Source organism: Bemisia tabaci, chromosome 1 (genome assembly GCF_918797505.1).
Source record: "Bemisia tabaci chromosome 1, PGI_BMITA_v3".
In the NCBI taxonomy this organism is placed as follows: domain Eukaryota; kingdom Metazoa; phylum Arthropoda; class Insecta; order Hemiptera; family Aleyrodidae; genus Bemisia; species Bemisia tabaci.
The window spans coordinates 77,757,824-77,782,056 of NC_092793.1; the positions used below are offsets into that span (position 1 = coordinate 77,757,824).

General features: G+C 38.8%; 1 protein-coding gene across 7 annotated transcripts; it reads right to left on the bottom strand.

The window, feature by feature from the left end:
- Positions 1–2,911: 2,911 nt before the first annotated feature.
- Positions 2,912–22,602, bottom strand: LOC109044057 (uncharacterized). Of its 7 annotated transcripts, none has more exons than XM_072306223.1 (12): positions 22,224–22,246; positions 21,085–21,227; positions 20,313–20,470; positions 19,406–19,638; positions 18,563–18,698; positions 17,946–18,120; positions 15,552–15,658; positions 14,956–15,124; positions 12,979–13,146; positions 11,639–11,980; positions 9,750–9,961; positions 2,924–3,317 (listed from the first exon to the last, which is right to left on the bottom strand). In XM_072306223.1, exons 1-12 carry the CDS (start codon positions 22,229–22,231, stop codon positions 3,270–3,272), a joined length of 1,899 nt encoding a protein of 632 aa, XP_072162324.1. In that variant the 5' UTR covers positions 22,232–22,246; the 3' UTR covers positions 2,924–3,269. The 7 variants fall into 7 exon arrangements, with proteins under 7 accessions (XP_072162330.1, XP_072162329.1, XP_072162324.1 ...); XM_072306226.1 differs by lacking the exon at positions 22,224–22,246 and adding an exon at positions 22,284–22,597 and having other exon boundaries at positions 2,927–3,317; positions 21,080–21,227; XM_072306225.1 differs by lacking the exon at positions 22,224–22,246 and adding an exon at positions 22,284–22,597 and having other exon boundaries at positions 2,927–3,317; positions 21,068–21,227.
- Between the last annotated feature and the right edge of the window lie 1,631 nt (positions 22,603–24,233).

A 24,233-nucleotide genomic window follows, 5' to 3' on the forward strand; every position in this document is an offset into this window, starting at 1 on the left:
ATTTGAATTTTTTTTAGCTAAGCCATCATCCAACTCAAAGACAAGAATTTTTCTTGGAATTTTCCATGAATAGAAATTTAAGAAAAAGCAAACATGTACTGATAATTTTTTGCAACCTTGAAAATTCGGACAAAGTAAGGAAAGTTTGCTGCGAAAGTTTTTTCTTTCAGCCAGAATATTGCATTTTTTTCATTTTCAAGGTACTGCACTCTCTGAATCATTATTGATCGGAATTTTTATCAGAAACCATTCCAAATAATCACTGAAAAGCCAGGAAAATGTGGGGGATTTTAATGTTCATAATATCTATAAAGCCCGGGGATTTTTAAATCCAAGGAAACCTCTCAGCCTGTGAACAACGATAATCGGACCGCGTTCAGCAGATAAGAACTCAGCCACACCCAAGTAGCATTTTTCAACGGAAAAATTGCGATTTGTTGCGATTTTGTCGGCGATAAAATCGCTAAGATCATCAACATCTAAGAGATTATCCTCGATCTTGTTGCAATAAAATCGCGATTTATGGCGATTTAATCTCGCTTTTATCGACGAAAATTGATCGCGATTTTATTGAACAAAAAATTGCGATGCATAGCGATTTAATAGCCATAAATCGCAATTTTTTATTCGATAGAATTGCGATAAATTGCCTAAGATATAATCGCGATCATCAACCGATAAAATCGCTATTTATCGCGATCACTACTACTTGGGCATCAGCTATTTCCAAAGTGAACTGGGCAATTTAATTTTTTTTAAGAGAACGTATATGTTCGAATTCCTTTGAACATTTTAAGGAATTTACTTCGCACTAAGCAGAAAATTCCCCGATATTCGCCCAAAAATCCGCACAACCAGTCTCACATAAAAAATTAAACTGCACGATTTTTGGCAATGAGTAATGTGGCTTGGTTCCCTTCTGTTTAACGCGGTCCAATCAGGAAAGGTCTTAATGCCGCTCGTTTTTGTCGAGGACGTTTCCGCAAATTTCACCATTTGGCAACTGCTACATGACGATGGAAGTCCGCGACCACCTTCCTCGGTTTGCAACGTTGGATGTCCGTATTGCGTTCAAAAAATTGAAGGCGTTTTGACTCCCTCCTCATACTACTTGTAGTTGATTCGATCGACAAACGCGTTGGTCGGCGTTGACGGGGACTCGATGCAACTTCTTAAACTTGATGGATGGCCGTATCGCACCGACGGAAAGGCGACACCACGTATCTCCATTGCGGTGTTTCAAAATTTTCGTTCTTAATTCATCTCTTCCATGAGAAACAATCCAAATTTACGACTTTAAATTATGAACCAAATCTTCTGCTATCGAATACGAAAAATCATGGAGAATTTAAGTTTTATGTTGACCAGCTTCTCGAAAGAAAAATAAAATTTCTAAGGAAGTCTGCAACGTCGCAAATGGAGAAACGTCGTCTCTCATTTTGCCCAAAAATATGTATGTATAAAATTGAAGGCATTATGACTTTCCTCTCTCAACTTATATTCGTCTGTAACAATAAACAATGGGACGCGATTGCTACGGCGCCTTGATACAACTATACAACCTCGATGGATGTTGTAGACTGCTTGTCACATTTTATTTCTTAAATGGATAACTTCTCAACGGCATTTCTTAAAAACTGCTATGAGTTTCCTTTTCTGCGAGTTGAAAATTCAAGGGATGAAGTTGATTTGTTCTCCTTTGAACTTTTAAAAAATCGAAATAGTTTAGCGAAGATTTTCAAACACGGAACACCGCGAACGAGATACGTGGCTGTGGACGTAGAAATCATAGAACGACGTTTCGGAGTTCGTATCAGCCGTGCCGCATCAAGGAATGAAAATGGGCTCGAAGATATTCCAGTAAGATTTCGTAAAAAAGGCATAGGGCCGTTAAAGGGATATCAGGCTCAGGCAAGTTCATGAGGGCGATCGCCGCCTAGCCCAGTCCGCCTGTGGCCTGGCTCAAAGGTTCCTACTTATACTTATTTTCCCCTTTTTTATGAAAGCATGCAAGTATTAGACTTGAATGAATCATTAAAATCATATTTCTCGTCTCATTTCGGAAAAATCACGGAAGATTTGAAAGTGTCATTCACTTTTAGTTTACCCTTTCAAAATAGGCAGCAAAAAACTTGCAACGTCGCAGATTGAGGTATAAATGTTTTTTATATTACCTCGCCGTCGGTGCTGAGTCAATGTAAGAACCTGCGCGCGTGATAGAGAATAATTTCAGCGGTAATCGTGATCTTTCGCCATCAAGTCGAAGCTATACCTACCGTTGAAGGCGCTCTGAGCAACTATTCCGCCACAGAAGTATTGCACAGTATCAGACGGAAATGAAGGCGCACCACCATACACTGGAAAAAACACACATTGGATCTAGAGTCCAGACTCTTAAAAACATCGACAAGAAAAAGAACTCTTGATTCAATCAGAATCTAGCGTAAATCAAGAAGCATAAGCCTCTTAATTTAAGCGGATTTCGTTTTGATTCAAGCAAAAATCCGATTGAATCAAGAGTATTCTTTCTTGCCAATGTTTTCAAGAGTCTGGACTCTAGATCCAATGTGTGTGTTTTTTTTTTTTTTTTTTTTTTCCAGTGTATGTATATTGGCTGGGTATCGTTTACCGTTGTGTGCAGAATCCTCCAATCTGCGGCTCCTGTTCGATCGATTTTTAGAGACTTGGAGTCGGGTCATTTTTCTAGTTAAAAATCGAATTTTCAGTCAAATTCTCAAAAATTATAGATGGCGGAAGTGGCTTAAAATGCTATTTTTGCGCCTTCAAAATTATCCAACTTAGTAATAGAAATATCTGTGGTTTGTTTCAAAATCGATGTACTCTTAGCTAATTTAGAATCCTATATCGGCGCGCTTTTCAACTTTTTTGTGTTGAATTATTCATGTATTTATTTTCTTTATTATCTCCATATTTGTTTCCTCATTTGATCATTCGAAGGACTAGGTATAATCAAAGTTCATGCTCTTCACATCATAGACCGTTCATAGGACCTTTAACGGCACCTACGGTAAATACCGCAGGTGCTCACAATTCGTCTTGCAGAAAAGAAATATTTATTATTCAAGTTTATGAAAATTAAACGATATTAAATAATGCTTGATTAAACTTTTTTTTTTTTTTTTTTTTTTTTTTTTTTTTTTTTTTTTAATGAAACATTTTAATAAAGCATGAGATGAGTTATGGGTTTAAAGATGAATCCTCAAAGCGATCGCATCCAGCAGCTATAGGTAATCGCCGCTGTGCTAAATTCAGTCAGGGTGTTCTTCTTCAACGCAACAATTTCTCTCGAGCTCCAGCTGAAATTTCAAGGGAGAGAAAAATAATCAATGAATCGCTGTGGAAACTGTTCCGGCTGTCTATTATATTTATTTACGGTAAACGGTAAAACTGCAGAAACGCGATAAGTGGAAAATATCATAAGAATCGTGCACTTCTGGAAGAAAGCATGAAAATTTCAGGGATTCATCTCTACCCTATAGACATTCGATTCAGACATAGACCCCAAAAATCTGAGCCCCCTGGGGGGGCAGGGGGGCCCCCAAATTTTGAATTTTGAATAACTACTGAACGGCTAATGTTAGCGTAATTTTTTTTAAGCAGGACGATAGGAAATTTTATCAGGAACAAAAATGGTTTTTATGAATTTTTCTGTGGGATCGATATTTAAGGCGTGAAACGGGAAAAACCATCGGGGGACGGGGAGCCGGCCGTTCTGAGGCAGATCCGCGCGCTGCGCTGTTTGCCCGGGACGCGCGCGGCGGCGCAGTACGGTGTTACCGACGAAACAGCCGCTTGTCTTGGTTTAATCTCAACGATGCGCAGTTTTAAAAATAATAATGAATTTACCGTACTGCCTAAATACTTTTCCTCAGTAACATAAGCTCTTCTTTTTATTAGTAATACATAAAAACAAGCAAAAGCGAAATACTCCAATGTAAGAGCGCCGAGTCAATAGGAGGGATCGGTCATCGCGCATCACGCATCTTGTTTTCTCTGAATGCAGAGCTTTTCCGACCTCATTACAGAGTAAATTACCCTTTCCTCACGTAAGTTTTGTACAGGATTACATTTTTTTAAGATATTAAAGCGAAATAACAAGTTTTAATACGATTTTGACCCTTTTTTCATGACTATTGGAAATGGCGGATCCTTCGTAACTTATTTTTAGCTTATTTTTCATGTTACTTTCGGCGAATGAGACAATGAGCTGCTTACATATTCATGAATTTTGCAAAACTTGGTAGAGACATTAATTGAGGAGTGAGAGGGAGGGGAGGGGGGCCCCACAGTCCCTTCGCCACTATAAGGTTACCAGATTTCCTTCAAAATGAAGGAAATGTCGTTTTTCGTTCATGTTCATTGGTTTCTCGCAATTTCATAGGTACTGATTCATACGGAACATTCCGACAATGTTCTTTTCTCCTCTTTTTCCCTCCAGCCAGTCAATAGAAGTTTTCATTTTCATGAACTCCCCATTTTTTCAGTTATTCAGCAAATATGCATTTTTAAAAAAAATAGAACAATACATTAAATAAATGATAAAAAAGAAGATATCTGAATACTATCGCCTTTTTGTATCAAGTCATCCTTGAAGATATTATTGGTACTTACCACGACACATAGAAAATGGAATGAGCAGTAAAAAAAATCCATGTATATTATCTTACATTTCGTTGTATGGAATTTAGAGTGGAGTTGGTAACATTTGTATTGAAAAAAATATTAATTCAGGAGGAAATTTATTTATCATGCAGGTTCTGATTCTTTAAAGAACCTCTGAGAAGGACCAGGCCTCAGGAAGAAATTCATTGCATTTCTTCTTTTTCAACCCGCAAATCTCGTACCGATTTTTGATTTGTATGGAGCTCATGGAAGAGTTCTGGGTAAGTATGTCGAAAAATTTTCAAGAAACGGGACTTGCAAAATATGCAATGCACAAAACGTACACCTTAAACTTTATCGTACATTATAACACTGATCGAATTAGCTTTAGAGATTATCAAAAGAGTAATCCATCGTCAAAATAACAAAAAATCAGTCAAAATCAGTAATCAGTAATCAGTTGCAAAATTACCGAGATTGCGGAATATCGTACCTATGATGCGCTGACATAAGAGCAGGATAGGTTCCCAGTACTTAGGCGCGACTTCCTATCACTCAAATGGACCGTTTTGACAGATTAGTGGATACGGCGGCTGGTTATGACTTAATAATATTCTTTGTACTGTACAAGAAGCAGTCCAACAAAGGTTTTTTGGGGGTCATTAATCCCTATCAAGCTTTCTCAAGATTCTTTTGCCGTTTTTTTGGAGCAAGTTTTGAAGGTGGTTTTGGTCCTCTTAAAAAAATGCCTATACGTAGCAATGATGTACCAAAATGTTCCTGAAAGAGAGGAGAATAAGCATGTTTTTATGTATGCTCATTGTTTACAAAATTAGGCTCCCTGTCTTAAGTAAGCATATTTAGATACCATCCTGATGTCGCAGCACCGAGAGAAAGAGAAAGAAAAACACTTTAAAATCATTTTTCAGGTCATCGTGGTACACAAATAAGATTTGTGACTTTTAGCCCCCCCCCCCCTTCCCGAGACAACTGTGCCTCAGATTTTATTCCGTTCAACTGATGTCTGATGCAGTTATCTCGGATGCTGTAATAAAACTTGACAAACCCATACAACAAAACAATTCGGAACTCCAGCACTTAACCCCTTCTCTTTCTGTTGCCGTGCGCTCGCTTGTATACATATATTACCTGCATAAGTTAAGCCCTATTTAAGGCTTTATAGGTAGTACGATATATTCACAATACTTTTAAAACTGCGCATCGTTGAGATTAAACCAAGACAAGCGGCTGTTTCGTCGGTAACACCGTACTGCGCCGCCGCGCGCGTCCCGGGCAAACAGCGCAGCGCGCGGATCTGCCTCAGAACGGCCGGCTCCCCGTCCCCCGATGGTTTTTCCCGTTTCACGCCTTAAATATCGATCCCACAGAAAAATTCATAAGAACCATTTTTGTTCCTGATAAAATTTCCTATCGTCCTGCTTAAAAAAAATTACGCTAACATTAGCCGTTCAGTAGTTATTCAAAATTCAAAATTTGGGGGCCCCCCTGCCCCCCCAGGGGGCTCAGATTTTTGGGGTCTATGTCTGAATCGAATGTCTATAGGGTAGAGATGAATCCCTGAAATTTTCATGCTTTCTTCCAGAAGTGCACGATTGTTATGCTTATCGGCCCCACTATTGGCACCATTGCAGACTTCTGCTCGTGCTATATTTCTTTAATAAAAAACTATTCAGCGTCATTGCTTGAAAACTCGATGATTTTCCTTCACTGTGTGACTAATATCCTGCGAAAGTGTCAAGTCATAATGTTCGTCCGATCTATCTTGAAAACATAGAATAGGATCGAGATTTTGAAACGCTGCAAATGACGTACACGTTTTTGCAGTCTCATTTTCTTTAAATGTCCAGCAAGAATTAATTCTGCAGGTCAAAACACACACTAGCTGTCAATCAATATACCTACACTGTTAAAAATCTGAGAGTTCATTTCACTACTAGGTATACCTAATTCATACGATGCACCATTCGGTACGACAAAATAACGTGCAAACTGAATCATCTGGAGTTGAATAAATTCGAAGTGGATTCACTCCTCTCATGCGCGGAGAAACATTTTCTGTTGGAGCAATAGAAATTCCAATTAATCATTTCTGGAAGAGAATCCTTGCTGAGTCAACAGGAAATCTCTTAGTTTCAAACGTTATTTTTGTTATAGGTATCAGATAGAAGTCCTGTTACTTTAACCCGTAGATCCAATTTTTTTTATACGCTTAGTACCTAGTCGGGTATAGAGTCCCTTTATACCCAGAGTTAAGACAACTCGATTATCAGCTGACTGGCAGCCGGCCTTGGCTGGCCATGGAGGCCGAAACGAGTGCACCTAAACGAACGATATTGAGGGATAAGGATCAGGAATCCTGCGATGCCTGTCACACAAAAACAACAACATCAACAAATTGATCAATTAAAACGAAAATTAGATTGGTTTGTGAATAATTTCTTAATCTATTTTCATTTTAGACCGATGGAAATAACAATTTACTCTTGATAAACCACAATTAGGTAATATTTTCATTATTCTTGTTCACATTCGAGGTACCGCCATCTTGGTGCACTCGTTTCGGCCTCCATGAACGAGAACCAATCAGAATTGGATTTTTTTTTTAGGCCACTTTCAGCCCAACCAAAAGTGAGTTGTCTTAACTCTGGGTATAAAGGGACTCTAGTCGGGTAGAATTGACCTTTATACCTACTCACTTAAATAGATTGATTTTGATAGTTTTTGAAGTATTATCTATATATTTAATATCCTAAGGCCTTTTTTGGCCTCCAACAGTTTGTGCTAATTCGATCTCGGAAACTACTGAACCGATTTTCCTCGGATTTGTTTTAAATGAAAGCTCTTAGGCTGTAGACGTGCCAACATTCCTTGGTTTTTCGATTTGCGCGACCGACGTTGCAATATTTACCTTGATTTGATAACGACATATTTGCATTTTTGACGCTGGACAGTTTGTGCTAATTCGATCTCGGAAACTACTGGACCGATTTTCCTCGGATTTGTTTTAAATGAAAGCTCATAGGGTCTAGATGTGCCAAGACCCCTTCGTTTTTCGATTTGCGCGACCGAAGTTGCAAAATTTACCTCGATTTGATAACGACATATTTGCGTTTTTGACGCTGGACGAGTCATATGGTTGGGGGACCTCCCACCCTCTGATTTTCCGTTTCCCTCTCCACGTAAACCCATCCCTACCTGCTCACAACACGTGTCACCCTTCTACCCTAGCATGGGTCCTACGGCAGTTTCACTCATGTCGGGGGTCGGCTCATGTCTTCTTCCAAGAGAATTGGTGATTTATCTTCACCCTTTCGCACCGTTACATTTTCAAAAAGTGTTCTGATTTTCTTTTCCAGGAGTGTTATTTATTTTTCAAGGTTGTTTCTTTTTCTAAAAGTAGGTAATTTTTAGTTTCCTATTCTTTGTTTTTGAATTTTTCATTTTGCCTCCAGGAAGTCCTCTAAGCACTGGTAGTAGCAAAATTTGGCTCGCTTCGCGAGCCAACAGTTACTCGCGGAGCGAGTAACTGGGGGTCCAGGGGGCTTGCCCCCGGCTAGCGGCGCAAGCGAGCGTAGCGAGCTGAAGCAGCTAGTCAATGTTAATTATGATTTTTAAAGGTAAGAACCTCCGAAATTTTCACCTTCCTTGTAACTTAATGACGCATTCTCACCACTACCAAAGCACCACTATCAAAATTCAAAAAAAACGGAAACGAACACAATATGGAGACAGCAAGGGAAAGAAAGCGCGTTGACGACGGCGCAGAGATACAACTATTCGTACTTGATGGGTGTCCGCGTTGCGTTTGCAAAATTGAAGGCGCGATGACGCGACGCGTGAACTCTATGCTGCGTTCTACGGCGCTGATGAGGTGATTGAGGTGTCGCTTAGTTTCGGAAAAGAAGCTTAAAAAAAAGAGGCCCAAACTCGTCAAATCTATCTTCTGCTGTGTTAACACTCGATTTTTTTCTTCATCTTTTTCTGATTTGATGTCTAATTCTTGTTTTAATTAGGATGTATTTGTAGGTCTATGGCCCCATAAAAATCGGGGGCCAAGTGTTATTTGGCCCGCGTCAAGCAGCAAGAAACCAAATCACGTCAGCTATTGCCAAATTCAACGGTGAAATTTGATTTCTTACTTGAAAACGGTTGTGCGGATTTTTTTTGCAAATCTCCCTGAATTTTCTGCATGGTACGAAACAAATTTCTTAAAATTTCCAAATTATTCCGTACAAACGTTCTCTCGTTAAAAAATGAAATTGCCCGGTTAAAGCAACAGCTGATGTAGCCTGACTCCTTTCTTCTGAATGCGGTCCCTTTGCAAGCCTCGGGTTAATTCTACCCGGCTCGGGCATCTAAGGGTTAAAAAAATTTCCGGTTGACTCAACGATAGTTTTCGTCTGGGTATTAATTAATCGAAAACTTTCCTTCAGTGTGCGTTTATGGCTCCCTCTCCTCTAGCGTGGTGTGAGTCATTCATTCTGGCCGATAGTCGTGTGCACCGGCGCACCAGTGGTGTTGCGTGCTTTACGATATATCGATCGATCTGCCATTAACACCTATGGAAAATGATAGATTTACAGGGTGTTTGCAACGAACTCCTTCATACTTTATTTTTCGCCATAGCTTCAAATGGGAAAATCGACGGCGTAAGTCCGCAATCACATATCTCGTTTGCGGTGTCTGAAAATCTCTGCCTCTATGTTATTTTTTTAAAGGAGAACAAATTGACATAATTCCTTGACGTTTTTGCAAAATTTTCTTCGAACGGGGAAGAAAAATCACGAAAATTGTAAATAATTGCCGTTGATCAGTTTTCCGTTTAAAAAATGAAGTATGACAGGAAGTCTGCGACGTCGCTACAACCGGGTTATGTGATTGCCGACTGACACCGTCGAAAATTCGATAATCGATCATTCTCGCCCCGCCACTGGTGTGCACAACTCTGTCTCAACTATTTACGTACGGATTTTCCAACTACTTATATACACACACTTTGTGAACGCATAGCGCGGCTAAAAAGGAAACCAATGATTGATGAAATTATTCAATGCTTTTTGGGAAAAATGGTTCTCCAAGCTCCTTTCATTCGAGGAGGTACTTACCTTTTCAACAGAAAAAACTTTCAACTTCTCCGCGGCAAGATTTTTGCAAGTTTTCAAACCGGTAATAATTCGTGGCTTGGACCCGAAAGTGACCACTTCATTTAAGTTGATATCGTTGACAATAGGAGCGGAACGGAACTTTAGTTTACCGCATTCAACTTGACTCATTACTGCTGGCTTGGGGAAAAAAGTGTTCGTCCTCAAAACCAAATCTGCGATAGCAAAACAATCTTCCAATTATGGACAAAGTAAAGATCACAAGAATATTACACAAAAAAGGACCCAAGTCACAGTGCAACGAAAATATTGAAATTAAATTGCAATTTGATTTAAAAAGAATTGTAATTTTTTACCATTAAATTGCAATATTTTTACATCATATAGTCGAATTATGCCAATTTTAAACAATCAATATAATGAGCTTCATGTGTCGGAAAAATAAACAATATGCAATGCAATGAAAAATTGAAACTTATTGCAATTTTACTGCAGTAAGCTGTAATAAATGGGGCCCCTTCAAATAGGAGCTAGGCAACATACACAACACTCAGTGGAATTGCAATGTTTTTACATTGCAATTTTTACTTATTGCAATCTGTGCTACTTGGGGATATCGACGGAGAAACTCCCAAACCCCGTACCTCGGTTTGCAACGTTGTAGACTTCCTGTTATACTTATCTTTTAAATTGAGAATACTCAACGTCAATTTTTAAAAAAATCCGTGAATCTTTTTCTCTGCGAGAAGAAAATACAACTACAAGGAATGATGTTGATTTGGATTGCATTTTGCAAAAAGGAACCACTAGCATTGCAATGTTGCTAAGATTGTGCAACTTCTTTTGTCCTGGAGGAAAACCCCGATTATCCCTTAATAGTTTCCATTTTACTCGCTAAAAACTGTAAATTTAAGACAAAAATTACCATCTAAATTTCATAGTTTTTCACAATTTCCGCAATTTTATTGCAAAGGATGAAGTTGCACAATCTTAGCATCATTGCAATGCTAGTGGTTCCTTTTTGCAAAATGCAATCCATTTGTCCTCCTTCAAAAAAAAAAACAACAAAATATGAGCATAGATTTTTGAACACCTCAACCAAGAAACGTGGTTGGGGGATTTCACCTTTGATATTTGAATTATCAAACTCTTAGCTGTTTTATCGTATTAATCAGGTGAATGTGATCGCAAATTATTTAATTTTGTGCGAGACCATTTCTTTTTAGACTCATAAATGTTTGCGTACTTCCCCCACTAAAAAAGAAAAAAAAATAGTTTCTTCGCATCTTAGGATGGTAAAAATATCCACTTAGCAAAAAGGGCTCTCATCTTCCATGAATATCTAAAAAATGGACACTCTCAGGAATGGTGTAGGAAGAGGAGGAGATGCGCCTGGTTCTGCATAATACACCGTGTTTCCCAGAATTTTTTTTTTTAGCAACGCCCATGTATGACACGCCATGTATGCCCTGTAGCACAGTGCAATAAAAATATTGAAATAAAATTGCGATTTAATGAAATTGCAATTTTTTCACATCTTTTGGGAAATTAATACTGATTTTAATAGATCAAGAAAATGAGCTCAATGAATAAGACATGTACCTAGGCAATTTGCAATGCAAAGAAAAATTGCAATATTTCAACTGTATTGCAATCAACTTCAGTATGAGGTATCCTTCCAATCAGTAGATCGGCAACATACACAACACTCCGATACAGTAGCAATAATTTTACTACTAGTATGTAATCGCAATGTATAATTGGATTCTTCTTCCGCAAGAAGCACATGCGCATCTTTTGGAATACCTTCGGTTACCCTCGCATTTACTGATTCAATTAATGGTATGATTAAAATTTACTGATTCAACTGAAGGTATGATTAAGTACTTTACCATCCGTCGAGATATTATTGACCGAGTCTGCTAAAAGCCAGTTGACGATAACAGTAGTGAAGTTGAGAGGGGCATGGATGAACTGCCGGTCTTTGTAAGTGAGCAACACGGCTGGACTTAGTTGAGGAATAGCTACTGAGTTCACTTCCCCGAACAAAACATTCAAGTTTCCCCACAACCTTAACTGAGTTATTGGGGGCAACTCAACTTTGTCCAGGTACCGTATCAATTTCAATGCTTTCGTAAGGGTTGTGTTCATCCGGCCCATGTGGGAAACAGATTGCTCGGGATATACGATACGTAAGTGTTTGATGAAACCGTTTCGCAATACCAATCGCTTGCCTATGAATAAAACAGAAAAAGCTAAATAAATCTACCTGCTTAGGCACCTATTTTTAAGTTAACTCTTAGTAACCAGAGCTTCATACATGAAAGTATAAACCCGTTTTATGCATGTGAAAGGCATCATCGAAAAATACTGACGGTTCTGCGAGAGAGTAAGTAGTGGGCTCACGATAGTATTTATGTTGCGGTCTTTGAGACTCTGTTATTATAAGCTTCCATTTAAACCTTGGTTCGATGGTCGAATCGAATACCGAAAAAGGGGCGAAATTTTGGGAGGCTCTTTAATGAGGTATATGTTCCTATGTTCATGTTTCATACATTGAAAACATCATTTTATTCATTTTATCACTTGTGTTTTACGTGCGAGTAAAACATAGGTAAAAATACAAAGATACTCAAGTCTTAAAAAACGAATCTCTTCAGCACTGTCCAGGGTTTCTACCGCGCGGGGTCCTACCCAGCCTCTAAAATGGGGGGGGGGGGGGGCTTAGCGGACAAAGCGCATAAGCGCAGTTTTTGTTATTTCAAGAAATACGTGTCTAAAGTTCCTAAATTACATTAAGCCGTGTGGCAGAAAGGAAGTTTAAATTCACTTTTTGATGCTTTAAAGTTCGATTTAAGTCGTGAATCTCCCACAGATTAGACTATCAAACTAGTTTTAATTGAGTTCATGAATATCTCAATTTTTCACTGCACTTATGCGCCCTGTCCTCCAAGTCCCTCAAATGAATGTCTCAGATTTCTTTTCTATTGTAATAATTAAAAACGGGCCTTCGGTCCGATTATAATTCGTTGCCCCCTACCAACTCTGGGTACGGCTATGTACCTTGAGTACATTGTTAAATTCGTATCAAAGACAAAGATTCTTAGTTCCAGAATATCCCACTAGATTGGTGAAGAATATCTTGGTACCCTGAACATCTGCATCTTACAAAATCTCAGAAAATGTCAAACATTTTAAGTAGGTACGTATATTATTACTTAGACGTACTCACATTTTATGATTCCTGTTATATTTCTCCGCTCGTTAGTAATGAGCACTTTTGAAAAAGTTCTTTTCATGGCTTGAATCGTATTGTCCATCTGTTCCACGTCTTCTTTCCTTCTTTTTAGTTTCTCTAGGACAACACCTAAATTCTGAAACTTCGGTATTCCAGTTTTTCCTGGAAACAAATTTCACTCTCTTGCTCAGTCCGGAATGACGGGTTATCATCCAAAGTCTAAAGGGTGTCTCTCGAAAAAGGAGCCACCTTGAATATCTGCCGAACGCGTCGGAATTTCGAAAAACAGAAAAAGCCGTGTTCGTTGATATAAAGGGGGACACCTTTTGGCGTATTTGAGATTTTCCCAAACCGCGGGAGGGGCGCGGGGCGGGGGGTGCCCCAACCGTAAGTCGAACTTTTCAAATGGCACCCCTACTTTGTATTTCAGAAATCAATTCTACGCAAAAAAACCAGCCATAAAGGCTGCTTTATATTCCAACAAATATGCACCCACTGCCTACCTACTCCCACTGCTCTAATGAATTTCAAGCTTACCGGCAAAAATCACCGTAGAATTGATTTCTGAAATACAAAGTAGGGTTGACATTTGAAAAGTTCGACTTACGGTTGGGGCGCCCCTCCCGCGGTTTGGAAAAATGTCAAATACGCCAAAAGGTGTCCCCCTCGATATCAACGAACACGGCTTTTTCCGTTTTTCGAAATTCCGACGCGTTCGGCAGATATTCAAGGTGGCTCCTTTTTCGTGAGAGACCCTGTATATGAGAGAATTAAAATTTTGTTTACGCGTTCATTTCCAAAAAAATTGCGTTTTTAAACAGTCGCGGGCATTAAAACTTGAAAAAACGGTTTTGGAAAGTACTAATGCTGCCTCCAATCTTTTCCTCTATGTTATACATTTTTTATCATAATTGCCAGTATTTGACTCATGCTTTGATTAAAACATTTTCTTACGTGCAAGTGCATAGTTTTATTCTTGTCTCCTCTTTTTTCTCTCGTAATATTTTGAAAGTGTATTCTAACAGAATGTGCTGTATTTTAGGTCGGAATTGCGACAGAATAGCCTATATTTTAAGAGCTTTTTGCAAAGTCATTACGAACCAAGCCCAGCCATAAAGGCTGTTTTATATTCCAACACATATGCACCCACTACCTACCTACTCCCACTGCTCTTATGAATTTCAAGCTTACCGGCAAAAATCACCGAGAACTTAAAAAAATGTCCATAATGGACCCCTAGACAAGGTACGAATTTCAGCATTCTGAGACATGTTTCTTAACTAAAATTTTACGTAAAACACGATACGCACAACGAAAATTACCGAAATCAACTCCTTACGAAGATATTTAATGATTCTTGATGTGTGAATTCAAACCACCCGCTCATGAAAACTCAATGATCTGCGTGATTCACATCGCGCGCTGAACGTTATCATGACAGTCTCTTGCAGTATAAAAATCTGGCAACCTCAATCTTGACGCTTTGGCTCAGCTATAGCAAATTACTCATAGTTTGAACAACACATGGAAGGAAATGAAAATTGCTCGATTGAGAGGCTTTCTGAAATAGTTGTAGTGCTCGATTTGACTCACGTAGAGCTTTGAGTTTCTCGTGAGCGGGCAGTTCAAAATCCGCGTAACCAATGTGAAATAAAAAGGTAAATACTCTCGTTAGGAGTTGGTTTCAGTAATTTCCGTTGCGCGAATCGCGTTTTACGTGAAATTCTGATTAAGAAACATTTATCAGAATGCTTGAATTCGTGCCTTGTCTAGTGGTCCATTGTAAAATGTATTCTTATCCAGTGTTAGGTACTGCACACGCACTATGTTCCCATAAACTTTCAAAAAGGGACTCTCCCCTAAAATTTAGTAAAGGTAATTGCAATGAACGCGGTAAAAAATTAACTTCATACCGATGCATTGATGCATATTTTCTAATCCCTATCACTTCATGGATCATGCTGTACTCACGAGATAGGTTGATACTCCGACGTTTAAGTTTGCCATCATCGCCAAGTAAAACTACTTTAAGGTAATAGCCCTCAGCTTGAACATCATTAATGCTAGAAATTCCTGGGAGAAACAGAAGTGTTCGAGATTGAGTAAACTCTGGCGAGACCTCAAAGATAAAAAGTTGCATCTGAAAGACCAAAATTTAGAGTGAGAATGATACATTCAATTGACAAAATGACGCAGCTCAGAGGTAAATTTGGACTACATTTTGCAATTATAGGAAATACTTGGCTCGTCGTTTTAGAAATAACGTAAGTATGCCATTATTTTCCTTATGCACGTAAGTGTTTTTACAGATGAGCTAGAGATTGTAGTTCCTAATTGCAAAATGCTGCATGTCCATTCGAGGGAAGAAACGAACTGTCAGTTTACTTCGAGATATCAAGCAAGCAATAACCTTTCCGTGAATAAGTATAGTCAAAGCAAGTATTTTCAGATTTTACATATAATGAAAGAAACTGTAATTTTGTTGCAAGACATACCTACTTTTTCTCACGAAGTCTCTAGTATTTTGATTCCTCTTGTCAGAGCCTTTGTAAAGATAAATTACCTACCTTTGAATTATGGATGATTAATATTTGCTTCTGCGCGCTGATTCCAACAAAAGTAGTCTTGCACTGTTTTATCTTCTCTATTCTCGTCCAGAACGTAAATTTGCTAGCTGAAAAAGATCAGGAATAGACCCAAAATGTTACTCAGTTCAGGTTCTTATGCAATAAAGGAATTCGAAAACTTAAGTGTGTAATATGTTCCGTCACCGAGAAGCACTGTAAATTTCTTCAAACGTTATCTTCTAGAGAAGTCATAATGCAGTTGCACAATTGCAAACACAGGAAAAACTGTCAAAAAAATGAGGATGTCTAAGGGAGAACAGGAAAAACGAGAAATTTATCAGGAGTCCTCCCGCGAAATGGCATGCAATAGTATATCGATGGTGTAAGTCGGCAATCACATAACTCGGTTTGCGACGTCACAGACTTCCTGGCATACTTTACTTTTCAAACGGAAAACTACTCAACGGCAATTCTTTAAAACTGCCGTGATTTTTCTTCTTTGCGCAAAGAAAATTCTACATAAACGTCAAGAAATGATGTCAATTTGTTCTCCTTTAAAAAGATACCATAGAGGCGGAGATTTTCAAACACCGCAAACGAGATATGTGATTGCGGACTTACGCCGTCGATATGCGTTTCACGCCGAGCACAGCGACCGCACTGTGTTAGGTGCAATGCGTGAAGTATTCCTGCAGTCTTGTAGGCGCTCGTATGCGTTTGGCTCCGACTGGCGACCGCACTGTATTTGGCGTAATGCTTGAAGTATTTCTACAGTCTTGTAGGTGATAATATGCGACCGACCGCCGCCCAGCCCGCCTTTTTTCGAGCTGGTGGCCTTATATCGGACAGCTGATTTCCGTGAACTTTTGTTATGTTATTTTGGTGGCCTATCATATCACGTTTCCACAAAGAAACTCTCTATAAATTCATTTCTTCAGAGAAATACCAGATTGACTGGACTATGTGTACTTTCCGTAAAATATGTTCTCTTATCACACTAACAGTTCTTAGGGTCATATACATTGAAAATTACATCTCTGTGCATTTAAATACATTATTTTTTAAATTAACATATTTGGTTGTGTTTTGCGATTGAAAAAAAAAAAGAAAAAATTGAGTGCCCATAGGAGCAGGAGCAGGAGCCTCGGAGCAAATCTACACACTGCACTTTTGGGCACTCAATGGATCACGAAAATGTATTGAGTTTTGGTTTGAAGGAAGTATGAAAGTTTAAGTTTTATTCAAGCGGAAGACCCAGCATTGAAGATACGGAAATAAAGAGACTTGAAGCATACGAGTGCAAAATAAATTGCCTGCGAAATGATTAAATCGGTATTTCATAAATGATTTTTGTAACTTATGAACGCCACGCCGTTTTCTTGAAGGAAGAAAACGAGAAAAATGAATCACACGACGGGAAGTCCGAGAATCAACTCCTAGACAAAATATATAAGTATTTACAATTAACATTTTTTAAATGGCAAAAATACAAACGACGTCATTTGATTATTATCTAACTTCAATATACGTGGTTTCGCACTTCAGTCGGTGCGATACGGACATCCATCAAGTTTAAAAAGTTGCATCAAGTCCCCGTCACCGCCGACCAACGCGTTTGTCGATCGAATCAACTGCAGGTAGTATGAGCAGGCAGTTGAAACGCCTTCAATTTTTTGAACGCAATACGGACATCCGTCGAGGTTTTATAGTTGTATCAAGGCGCCGTAGCAAGCGCGTCCCATTGTTTATCGTTACAGACGAATATAAGTTGAGAGAGGAAAGTCATAATGCCTTCACTTTTATACATACATATTTTTGGGCAAAATGAGAGACGACGTTTCTCCATTTGCGACGTTGCAGACTTCCTTAGAAATTTTATTTTTCTTTCGAGAAGCTGGTCAAAATAAAACTTAAATTCTCCATGATTTTTCGTATTCGATAGCAGAAGATTTGGTTCAAAATCTAAAGTCGTAAATTTGGATTGTTTCTCATGGAAGAGATGAAAAAAGAACGGAAATTTTGAAACACCGCAATGGAGATTCGATCGATGTAAAAAATACTTGATAACATCTCGTTCAAAGTATACTCACGTATGCGCAGTCTGAGACCTGCACATATTTTAGTTGGTACTTTTAAAGAACAAACCCACTGAGGAACTATTTTAAATAATTTTTGCTCAGAAATAAATAAGGGAGGGGGCGAGGCATCTGGATTAATTCCACGGTCTCACGCATTTCATAGGAATTAGTGCACCAAAATACCACGCGCGTGGTTTTCTTTCACGGTCTAAAAACCGGTAAAACTTTGCGATACAATCGCAATTGAGCGACCACTTCCTACTTCATTTTTGGCTTTTGTAATTCGCAATATTCTGCAAAATCGACGGTTACTCACATTTCCTCAAGTAAAGACGAGAACCAAGTGTCTTGTCAGTAATTAACAGCAGTAGCTCATCATTTAGAGCGAAGAGTCCGACGCACGGTTCAAATGGGGCTCTGATGACCTGGTCCCGAATTATCAATGTCTGCATTGGAGAGATTGGTATCATTTTGAAAATGTGGCATTCGTGCTGAAACAGAACCAGATATTTAAAGTCGATCAAATGTGACATCAATATTTAAAGACGCTCTGAGATTGGTCGGTGTGTTTTAGGCTTTCATAATCCCGGACGTCATAGGTTGTCATTTTGACGTCTCACTTCAAAATGGACAAATTTGTGGGAATCGACAGAAATTTCCTTCCTCGCCACGAAACTCGCTGTTAGCCTAACTGGAATTGAGGCTTTCATCTGTAGTAAGGTTCTGTAAGTGGCGATGGTGCTGGAAAAATGTCTCAAATCAAAATGAGGCGGACAAAGTTTTTGCGATGCAGATAATAGGTACCCTCATGATCACAAAAAATGTTGCTCAAAAAAGTAACGTCCATGGTATAACTAAAGGAAATACTCAAAATTTCAGGTTGCTTCAGCTGCTGTTTGGAAATACTCTGATTACGCTGTATTTTTAACGTACCGTTCTGAAATGCTGAGCACCTTGAATCAAGACTATTGTCACATGACCTGCATTATCAATTGATAATAATTGTTTAGGAGACGTAACAGCTTCCTCTGCTTCCTTGTAAAAGTACGGATGGGTCCACCTGTAAATTCTAAAACAGACACACGGAACGAATGAGAATTACATTGAAATACAGAAATAAAATTACACCTGAAAATGCAAAGAAATAAAAATAAGTCAGGACTATAAAGAATGGTATAATCTCTCGTGTGACGTGAGACATAGAATTTAAAGTAATTTTGATTACCTAAGTTAGTAGGATAGGTGGACTACATTTTGCAAAAAAGAACTTTTTATCCTTACATATGCAGCTATCTGCCTAGGGAAACTAATGGTACATATATATGCTGTTTCTGAAATGAGTCAGAATTAGGATTATCTTAATGCAAAATGTTCTTAGTATAAATCATATATTATGTCCCCAGCGTCCCTTCTGAGGAAAAGCTTGTTGCACCCACAACCGATCAACATTTATTTTACATAGCTGTTTTAAAACACCCCAACTAACCTCGAGTTTAGCCTTGTAAGGAAAGAAAAATCTGTGAATCTGAATTGAAGACTGAAATCAACAAGACGTCATTTTCTAAATTTTTTACAGTCAATTCACCATCACCTCACCATTTTCTGAAGAGGAGACTTTTACGCACGTAGCTCTCTCGCAACATTTTTACTTTTTAACAGTTTGTGCATGAAATTACAACTGGTTCTTAAATTACCTAATGACTATCTCTGGTTCGGGAATCATGGAGGAAGAGAAGGGATAAATTAGGAGGAAAAAATAACTTTTGAAATACTGACGTCAGACGGGATGCATCTGAGAAATACGCAACGAGAAGGAAAAGCTGGTTTGAATGAACGACAAAATCAGCATCCTGAATCTTGCTTTCTTGCATCTCATGAATGATTTGGATGAGAGTAAAATTACTTCTATTTGGCTGTCTATGAAGTATGTGTAAATGCTGCTGAAAGCCAAAAATTGAGAAATATTCTACCGGACACGCCATAAAACTTTCGGATCGCCAATCGATAGCCTGAATCATAGACAAAAAAATTATTCAAGAATGAATTTATATCAACATACACTTGTTAGAAAATGAATACATTACGATGAAAATAACCAAATGAGTTATGCACTTGTATGAGGGGAGATTTTTACCATGGGTCAAAGGCCCTCCGTCCGTGAGAATCCGCCGTATAGGTAGTTCTCAGGTGTCACATACCGCCAAAAATTACATAAATTACTTTACTATTTTACTATACTTCAAATTTTTTCCCTATGATATTTTGATATTTATTACAATTATTTTGACCCTGAAAAATGTTGACTACAAGTAGCCTGTGAATTATCGAGATCGGATCAGAAGGAGAAACTTTTGTCACCGGTGTGATACAAAATCAGAAGGGATTTTGAAGGATGAGGTAACTAAACGGTATGGGGGGGGGGGAGGCACTAGTAGTCTCCACCAACAACGCACAGCCCCCCTCCCCCCCGGAAAAGTAGCTTACACCATACCGGTGATAAATCTTGAAGATTTGTAGAATTAATTTTGATCCTAGTTTATGCTTAAAATGCCTTCCATTTAATGGTCATCCTATCAAATTCCTATGATTTTGTCTCGATTCTCTTACTGAACGTCTGTGACCTAAACTTAGAATTTTTTCCTCTGAAAACCATAGCTGTAGCGACAAAAGAGGCTGCGCTTACCTTGAAACAAGCGCCTCTTGGACGATTTTTGTCTGCACTGACATGGAACATCTTGTTGAATTCTGACGAATTACCGAAGGAATCAAAATATTTAGATTGAGATCTCGCCTCAACCGAGGCCATAACTTGGTGCGTACTGACTGTATCTGATGATATAGCTGCGAGAACAGACATTTCAGAACTTTTATTAGGAAACTCAAATGCAAAAAGTAAACTTACAATGGGCTATCTACAGCAAATTTTAAATTTTTACCATGAAGAATGAAGTTCTTCAGCCTTAACCTCAAGGACGACTTAAAATGTCAGGTTGCAAAAACCCATGACTTCACGAACGGTGAGGTCCACCCAAACGGTGGTTTTGGGGGAATGGAATGTCCCTCGTGCAAAGGGGAGTCTGGGGCAGGGGCATCCTTTCTGAAAATTTTAAAAAATGTAACATATCTAAAATTCAATTTCACGCAATTTTGGCTTCAAGAGTCTCTAAAATTTGGGCGTGAAAATATCAGATTTATCGCTGAAAATCAGATATGAACTTGAAAAATTAAAGTGAACGATGAGACGTTTGCAAATCAACTTGAAAGATTTGACGTGATACGACGTGTTTACGGAATACAAACAGTTGACAAACGAAAATTTTCTGTTATATAGGTATTATATGCCATATTTTGGCTACTAAGGTAGTAGCGGGAATTCCAAGTCAGCAATACAATTTATCGAGACGCATGTTTTTTTTCGTTTCAGAATCACATGCATACCTTTCTCATGACCTTACCGCTCCTCGTCTCGTAAATCAACTGACTGCCATCACTCAGCTTTTCCTCGATCGCCTTCAATTTCCTGTAACGACTGATTTGGTTCAGATGTCGAAACAGTATCGAAAAGACATCCAATGCAGAAAATCGCCCAAGCAACCTCCTGTAACAAACTTGGATGAATGAGTGATAAAGCAAGATTAGAGTTGAATGGAACGAGTTTGACAGAAACCAATACACACTCCATCGATTTAGTGACTACGTCATTCGATGTACAGCTCATGGTACATTAGAGTCGCTCTGCACATACTTACAGGAGCGTGGATGAAATCACTTTTTGAGGTTGTTTGACCAGCACCTTTGAGACTAGCGTGTGGCGCTTAGCGATGTCATATGTGGGGGCTCCCAGCTCCTTGCCTCTCTCAGGGTGTTTAGGCATAAAACTTATTCAATAAAAACTGGGAGTTCCGTAAATTTCTTATTGTCTCATGTCTTTGATCAGTATAATTTGACAAAATTCTGGAGAATAATTATCGATTTAAATTGAGGAGCTTGGAGAACAAGGCGCACAAGTGCAGTTCTTGAAAAATTTGAGATAGTAATGATTCAAAGTAAAACCAGTCTGAATGCATATTCTGTGAAACATTTTCCCCCAAATTACAATTTTTAAGCATCAAAAAGTCAGTTTGAACTTTCTTTCCGCCATAAGGATCCATGTGATTTCGAAACTTCAAACACGTAGGTATTTCTCGAAATAGCGAAAACTGCACTTATGCGCCTTGTCCTCCAAGCCCCTCAATTAATCAATGGCGAGAAACACTCGCAGAAATGCCGCACGGTTCACACTCTATCCACACTTTTGGCGAAGAAGAGACTAGGAATCAGTGGCGAGGCGTCAATGATCGATTATCGATATTTCTCAATTTGAAGCTATGCTTAAGAATCGATTGTTAAGGTGTTCGTTGCGAACCCCTATCTACCGATCTTTTTCCATAGATTTAAATGGCAGATGCATCGATGTATCGCAAAGCACGCCACGCCGCACTGCTAGAAATGCACCGTTCAAGGATTGACTTCGGCGAGGCTCCAGTGCAAAACGACTGTAATGCACTCGGTGATATATTTGCTTGATGGCTCCAATGTTAAAGAGCACACTAACCTCATCATACATCTAATACTTATACGCTTTACGCTGGGGTGGCGTCTTTGTGTCTCTTACCATTGAAAAGGCAGTGACCGATTTGGCAACGTTTAAACTGTGCATGAGAAAAAGGAGGATTTGTCGTTTTTTGCAACTCGGTTAACGCATCTGATACCGCGATCACTTTTTACGATTGTATTATTAATTACACTAATTTCGTTTGAATTTCAAATCACTTGAACACTTAAAATAAATTGCATTAATGACACGAAATTTGAAAAATGTTGAACGGTGTAGAAAAACACTATTAAATATGAGCACTGAAGAATTACGACTTAAAAAACGACTCAACAACGATCCGCACCTTCCAACGACTGCAGGTTACCGATACGAAGATAGTTATACTTCATCGCCGTGTTGTTACCATTATCGCTAATCAGTGGACATCTTTATTGTTATCAGATGAGCTTGCTGAGGTGCATAGTGCGACTATTTCCTCCTCTTTCTGATGTAAAGTCTAATCTCTGCCAAATTGTGCAGAAAAAGACTATAGCGATGAAAATCGATGGCTGAAGTGCGAAATTACGTATCTCCGTTTGCGAGGTGGCAAACGTCCTGTCATACTTCATTTTCTCTTTGGAAAACAAATCAATGTAATTTTTTTTAATCATCCTTGATTTCTCTTCCCTATCAGCAGAATATTCGGTGTGAATTTCAAGTCATAAACTTAGCTTTTTTTCTCCTCAAAAGAATGAACTAGAAGCGGAAATTTTGAAACCCCCAATGGAGATACGAGGTTTCGCAATGTGGCCATCGAAATGTCGAAAAATTATAATCGAGAAAAAATGCAGAGATGAAGTCGCACGCCAAAACTGCTCTGTACCGATAAGCACCCCTGCAGAGGATTTATTCAAGGTCTTACAACAAGGTGGAAGAGAAGGCACTGTGATACTTTGACCCTCATAAGGGTGTCCCATTTTGACGTTGAAAAAAAATTTGCGAAATCCAACAGAAATATTTGCCTAAAAGTTGTATCGTGGTTAGAAAAAAATCACAAAAAAGTATCAGGGTCGTAGCTAAAGGTTAAGTGGTCCCGCAAGGCACTTAAGTGGTTTTACCGATTTCTCATCTTGGCGATCTTAGCAATTTCGCAATTGTGGAAAATGCAATCGAGCTAGAAAGTCGGAAATGCGGATAATAATGAGACTTCTGATACTATATTATAAGAGAAAAATAACAGTTTGGACCCAGGAGGCTCAGAAATCCCTCGTTCTTAGCTCTCAAAATGCAAAAATCAGTCTGTAGTTATAGTCATTAGTCTGGAATTATAATCATTCTTTCAACATTAAGGCCTCCTCAAACCATAGCAATGCAATACTAGTCCAGGCGCCTGGTAGCTAAAAACAAGGCTACCTGGAATTTCGGGTACACAGCTATTTTTTTGGCTTAATTTATATTATTTGGGTCGCTGAATACGAATCTGAAGTTTCCTACCGCGTATCTGGTGAGCATTTCCCGCCATTTTAAAAAAATGCCCTGAAAAGGCATTTTTTGCGGTTTTCTTGATATAGCGGCTACGAATGAGTAAAAGTCCCGGATTTAGTTAATGTTTTGAATAGCTGACATAATTTGGAAGAAAATGGTGTATACATATGCTAGGTTTGCATAAAAATTGAGGAATATACAGCATCGTGAACATCGCGCCCATTCACGTTTTCGCGGCGCACCCGTCAACGCGCGATCCGGCTCGCCGCGGTCAGCCAAGTTCCGAAGCGTTCCAAAGTTCCGAGATCCGAGGTTCCTTATTTTTAAGCAAACCTAGCATATTTATATACCATTTTCTTCCAAATTATGTCAGCTATTCAAAACATTAACTAAATCCGGGACTTTTACTCATTCGTAGCCGCTATATCAAGAAAACCGCAAAAAAGGCCTTTTCAGGGCATTTTTTTAAAATGGCGGAAAATGCTCACCAGATACGCGGTAGGAAACTTCAGATTCGTATTCAGCGACCTAAAAAACTTAATG